The sequence below is a fragment of the Notolepis coatsorum genome (genome assembly GCF_963971535.1).
Source record: "Notolepis coatsorum genome assembly, chromosome: 15".
NCBI lineage: Eukaryota > Metazoa > Chordata > Actinopteri > Aulopiformes > Paralepididae > Notolepis > Notolepis coatsorum.
Genome location: NC_140179.1, coordinates 48193810 through 48200521, shown reverse-complemented (window position 1 = coordinate 48200521; position 6712 = coordinate 48193810). Strand labels below are relative to the sequence as shown.

The following is a 6712-nucleotide window of genomic DNA, read 5'->3' as shown; positions in this document are numbered from 1 at the left end:
ATTTACTTTTTGGAAAACAATACATATACATATTATACACAAGACGAGGCTTTGCAATTAACATAAACACATTCTGATTATCTGACCACATCAATAACATTGGTATCATCACCGGTAATGATCACATCAGGCATGTTGTGAACATGATCAGAATAACACAAATGCAGGCAACGATGAGAGGGAAAGTGAAGAAAAGAGGTACCTATTGACCCATCTCAAACCCCGCCCCTCTTTTCTTGCTCCTCCAATCACAACTGTTTGTTTCCCTCAAGACAAATTAGCGACACTTGATTGGAAGATCAAGAACAGAGGACGGGGCATGAGATATGTACACTGTATGTTCAAAGAAAGAAGTTACAATTATATAAACTGACACCTTGTCTCATAGGGACGGCTGCTTTATCGTTTCATTGAGCTGTGACATGATAAGTACTTTTGTATTTTCTAGGCATGTGATCGAGACCAAATGAAAAGGTAGGAGACTATATGGCAGTAAAACAAAAACATTACATGCCCAGTAGGAAATGTGATGAATTGTGTATAAAAAAGTAAAAAAACGGACTCTGGGATTACATAATGGATCTTTTTTTCCCCCCAAAACAGTCATTGGGTGGACACATGACTCGGCTGTGATTGGGTGGAAGCGTGTGGGGCTGAGCTACAGACTCGGCTGTGATTGGGTGGAAGCGTGTGGGGCCGAGCTACAGACTCGGCTGTGATTGGGTGGAAGCGTGTGGGGCCGAGCTACAGACTCGGCTGTGATTGGGTGGAAGCGTGTGGGGCCGAGCTACAGACTCGGCTGTGATTGGGTGGAAGCGTGTGGGGACGCGCTACAGACTCGGCTGTGATTGGGTGGAAGCGTGTGGGGACGCGCTACAGACTCGGCTGTGATTGGGTGGAAGCGTGTGGGGCAGAGCTGGCAGGGGGACCGGGATGTTCCAAAGTGAGAGGACTTTCTCTCGGCACAGTGAAAAAGATTAAACAAAGCCTCATTGTCAAATACTAGATAATCAAAAGAATACATCATAATACTCCTGTATAAAACATATAAAATGGAAAAACAATCAATAATAAAATATACTTTCTTTTTCTGATTCACTATTATAAAAAAAATAAAATAAAAAAAAGTAGCCCGTGATAATTTGCAGTATTTTCCTCTCTATTTCTCTAGAATGTTCCACACTCACACAACACATTCCAGTCCAGCCTCAGCTCCTCTTCACGCTTGTTTAAAACGCGTGTCCGTTTCATTCAAAATCCAATGGATCACGACATCGCGGCAGTCTTGGTGTACCCGCCGTGCGCACGGTGGATAAGAAAACGACACGCCAGGCCACTTTGTGGGGTCGAGATCAGACGAGCGGGCGTCTCTGCACTTCTGTATCGTCTGTGTGGCCAATTCTATTCTATATTTTCCCTCAGAGAAAATGTTCCCTCCGTCTCGCTTAAAGGTGGGGTAGGTGACTTCAGAGAAGTGAGAGTGAGCGGAGCGAATAAAACAGAAGCTTTGCATCACCGTGGCAACAGACTGCCAGAGGCACCAGCAGCTTTAAGATGGATTTTTCAAAAGATTATAAAAACATATTTCCCATCTCGTTGAGTAACGTGATGGGGGTTTTCTGTTTTCTAACGCAACCCTGGGAACACCACTTGCCAGGCCCATGGGCCACAAAAAAATAAATCAGATTCAGGCTTGAAAAGTGATGCAGAGCGTTGCTCTATTTCAGCTGGACATGTAAGATCACTCTTGCTTGTTTCTCTAAGATTGCCTACACCACCATTAATTATTTCCCACTGGTTGCCCAGCGTATCGCTACACTACAAGAAAGCAACGACACAGGCGACATTTTTAGGCGATACCAAAGGGCAATGTTGTCTTCTGTGGGGAGGGGTTGAGAGAGATGAGTACAAGGAACCACTAGAAGTCCACAGATTCTTCCTCTTTACAAGAAGTAACAAGAAAGAGGTCTGCATATCGCATTTGGGCTCAACTGTGAGGAACAAACTGTATAACCAAACTGCACTATGGTCGTTACTAACCTTGTCCTCAAAATGTCGCCTTGTGTTTGCCACTTACTCGAGTGAATACATCGCTAAACAACGTGAGTTGAAGAGGTCCAATCGATTAATTGATTCATTCAGTCAGGATTCATTCTGCGTCAACCAACATGTAAATGTAAAAGTTGTATTGATTGAGGGAGATCCGTTCTAAGCTCGCTGACAGAGTTCACGCAGGCCTTCAATCCCTGCAGTTTGTCCCCTTGAATTCTCAACGTAAGGTTCAGCGCGTTTTCCCACATGGAGACGGTGGAGGACGTGTGGGTGTCCTGGGTGACGGTGTGGTTTTGTAGGAACGTGCTGTCATACAGAAAGGTTACGAGGTCAGTGGGGGGGGGGGGGGGGGGGCGTGTGGTGGGCTGGTGTCAGGCGGTCTGCAGTAGATGTCAGCTCTGGGGGCTGGTGTCAGGCGGTCTGCAGTAGATGTCAGCTCTGGATTTCATCAGGAACAGTAGAGAATCAGGTTCAACAGTCCAACTCTGTCAAATTGGAGGGCAATGCCCACCTTAATGAGACCAGCAAACAGAGAAAGGCATTGTGGGTCCAAACCGTGTGTGAGACTTCTAGGCCTCGTTGTGTCATATAAATTACAATCAGAGTTTATGTATATTTATTATTTTTTAATATATTTATTTAATTTCTAGTTATTACATGTCCCTTTCCCCCCAAAAATCATTCCCTGTCAATCTCCGCTGTCCATCAATCTATTTATCCATCCATCAATCCATCGGTCGATCTATTCATCCGTTTATTCACCCCTCTCCATCTGGGGTCTTATTGCGTTTCTCTCTCCGTCTTATTATTTCGTAAACTTTCTTTCCTTCTTTCAGGGATGTGATCAGGATAACAGGGAGAGGAAAAAATGGGACAAAAAGAAGGGAAAACGCAAATCTCCTGTTGAAAAGAACTGAGGTTGTGTCCAAATAATCCACAGGACCTGGAAACCGGAAAAAAACCACATCCCTTTCTTCTATCCATCCTTCTTCCAGTCCTTCCTTTCATCCTTTCATCCAACCATCATCCCTCCGTCTCTTCCTCCCATCCTTCCCTCCTCGTCCGTCTCCCTCCCTCCCGCTCCGTCCGTTCCTCATCCGCTATTTCACACTCAAACCGCTCCACTAGGATCGTCCCGTCTTTTAGAGGAAAAAAAACAAACAAAACAATAAAACATCCCCCCATCCGTCCTTCCTGTCCGTCCCTCCCTGCTATTTACACACGAACTGGTCCACCAGGCCCTGCTATTTACACACAAACTGGTCCACCAGGGACGTGCAGCGTTTGCACTTGACGTAGCAGCACCAGTGGAACTTGCAATGGCAGCGCTCGTGCTTGTAGGTCTTGAACTGGTCGTAGCCGCGGCCGCAGCACATGAGCTCGCAGCCGTCCATGCCCTCCGAGGTCTTGTTGCAGAGGCGTCCCTGCGTCCCCAGGGAGCCTGTGGTCTCGTTGCCGAGACAGTAGTCCGGGCTCTGGTCGATGTACACCAGGTCCTCGGGGGTCGGGGCATTGAAGCGCTTGTCCATCTGCTCCAGCTTGCCCTGTGGAGAAGAGGGGGGGGAGAGGATGTCAGGGTAAGAGGTGAATGGGAAGCGCTTACATAGCGGCTTTTCATCCAAAGCGTTTTTACAACTTGTGCCTCACATTCACCCGTTCACTCGCACATTCACACGCCACCGACGGAGGTGGCCGTGCGAGGTGCCGAACTGCTATGGGGCTGTTTCGACTCGCTGCCGGGAAGGGGCCGGAACCGAACCGGGAAAACTTGACCAGACCATCGGTCCTACCACCTGAGCCAGCGTCGCGCCAGGGTTTTTAAACATAATATACAGAACCCGGTCAGTGGCTTTCAAGTATTTATCGCGAATTATTGCTATTGAGGACGTAGCGGTTATGGAGCCGCTGAGTAATATCGAAGATCTTTCAATGTGTTTTATTCATCCTACAACTGAGCTCCCCACCTTTTGTCCGATGTGTTTCAGTGTGTCTCAGTAGTGTTTAATTCATCCTACGACTGATGGTGCGTTTGCTTGGTCCTCGTCACGTCGGAAATGTATCGATGTGACTGAATGGTAAATACGAGGTGATATAGCGTTCAGGTTGTAACGATTCAGGCGGCCGATGCAGGCAGATTATTCAACCTTTCTTTCTTGATGCAGGTGGTTTGAGTGGTTTCTAGGAATCCCAGCATGTCAACATCATATTTCTGATGATGTCTCATGATACTCCATGTTCATAATAAATAAATAAATAAATAAAATGTTTGCGCCACAAAAGGCGAAGGGTCAGTGAAACGTCACAACTCGTAAACTAGGGTATCACCACTGGTAATAATGACCACTTGGCACTTGGTTGGCCGTTTTAGTGCAACTTCCTGGTGGTGAACTCGACTCCACGAGTTGACGAGGACCGACCCGATGTGCCTGGTGTGGTGTCGGCAGCGTGTTAATCGTCCTGCGACTCAAGTCTCCTTACCTTGCGTCCGATGCGCATGGCGGCGGCACTGTCGTACTTCTCCTTCAGGAACTCCCCGACGCGTCTGAAGTCGGCCAGCTGCAGCCAACAGGTCTTCAGACTGCACGAGCCCGACACACCGTGGCACTTACACGCCACATTGGCCAGGTTATACACCGCCTGGGAGAGAGGGAGAGAGGGAGAGAGGGAAGGGGTGAGAATGGTGAATAAAAAGTCTGACTCTCACACGGATGTGGCACCGACTGTAACCAAAAACAATATTGCTGGCAGTGTTCATTGCGTCAGCTATTTTTAATTTTAGTTTATGTCTCAAATGCTCTTTTTAGTCTTCATCATATTTAGTCACCTTTATCAATTTTTCGTTTAGTCAACTTTTTGTCAACTACAGCAGACATTGCACGAATCATTTCGTCACGTTAGTGTCACGTGATCTCTATTAACGACGTGACGTCTCGTCTCGTTTTCGTCAGGGGAAAAAGCTTCGTTGACGACCAATATGTAGTCATCATTTTCGTTGACTAAATTAACACTGATTGCATTTGCTGGCAGTGGAATGTGCGGCAATGGAATGTGAGGACAAGCAGGAATGTGAACAGAACAGAGAACGAAGGGGGCATCGTATCAAACAAAATAAAAATGGTCCATAAAGACCATCGTGTATCAATCTGTGAGTCCTTGACACTGAAGAGGTTTAGAGTTCAACATAAAGCTCTCGCAGCCGTTTTGTTCCTTGTGTTGTGACGCAGCTACCATCTAGTGGTGGTCATGGGTAACTGCACCCGTACGGCGCCACCATCCAGAACGCGTCTATATTTATCACAGCCGAAGAGTGCAAGAGTGCTTCCGCATTTTGCCCTGATTTGGCACCGGTAACGCCCTCCAAATGCCCATTTTCTTTCCCCCCGCTCAGACGCCCAAATGGAATACATGTATATTATAGCGACGCGATAACGTTATTTCGCTGTACATTGCAAAGTTAACACAACGCAGCTGTCAACTGTACTTTACTTTTAAAATATGTTGCAATGCCTCAAAGTTTACGCCAGAGAGGAATGTGCAGTAATGGACAGCTAGTGACACTGCACACACACATGGAAGCTTATCGTTTTAAAGGAACACGCCAACATTATGGGAAATGCACTTAACCGTTAGGACCCTAAGAAATAGAGCAGGAATTATGTGTCGCTAGTAAACCCACCCGCTCTGTAATGTCACCTCAACACTCGGCACCAAACTAAAACAAACAGGAACCTCAGTGTTGCAGGGGAGCAGCTAGCTGCACCAGGAACTGTTTCTCTATTTTGACCTTTCTCACACAACTCCTAGGTCACACAAAGCATCTGAGCATATATACTGCAGAATGTACTGGTTTATGCATGGACATATATATACGGTTTCGGAGGAATTACATTGCTAAGGGAAACCGCTTGGAGCCAATGTTGATTTCCTGTCAGCAAACACTGCGACAGGAAACAAATGAAAACTTGGGTCCATTTAGAATGTTTATGCTGTCAAGTTGAAACCACATGTGAAAAAAAAAAAAAGTCTAACAATGGACTCCAGGGGGCGTCCTTTGGCTGACGCTGGGGCAGTTAAACAGCCCCCAATAAACAAGTCACCCAAAAATTCCCATTTTCCTCCATTCACCCCCAACCTGACCACACACACACACACACACACACACACACACACACACACACACACACACACACACACACACACACACACACACACAGCCCCCAACCTCTTCTCTCAGTCACCAGGGGGGAAGTTGTGTTGTTGTCAAATCCCACCCCGCCCTCCAAAACAGTGTTTTAGATTATTATTATTAATAATAATAATAATAATAATAATAATAATAATAATAATAATAATAATAATAATAATAATAATTTTTAATAATAATAATAATAATAATAATAATAATAATAATACTTTTCCATACTGCCCTCTGGGTAGAGTGTGAGGTTTCTTTGTTTAAACCCTTTCAGATGTACGATCTCACACGTGAGATTGGAATTTTGAGACTGCACATTCTAATGATGATGTCACAGTGGCTAGCGGCCGTTGAAAGTGAATGTTATGTCCTGAGATGGAGTTCTGAGGTAAAGAAATAACAACAAAAACAACAACAACATATATCTGAAAGGGTTAATGCCTAAACTTAACTAAATCATTTTCT

At 45.6% G+C, this 6712-nt stretch overlaps 1 protein-coding gene across 1 annotated transcript in view; it reads right to left on the bottom strand.

The window, feature by feature from the left end:
* Positions 1 to 3256: 3256 nt before the first annotated feature.
* Positions 3257 to 6712, bottom strand: part of LOC311241729 (protein Wnt-5b-like) — a 19983-nt gene continuing 16527 nt past the window's right edge. The window contains 2 exon segments of the mRNA XM_084330618.1: positions 3257 to 3596; positions 4531 to 4689. Coding sequence (XP_084186744.1) covers positions 3297 to 3596; positions 4531 to 4689 — 459 coding nt within the window. The 3' untranslated portion in view covers positions 3257 to 3296.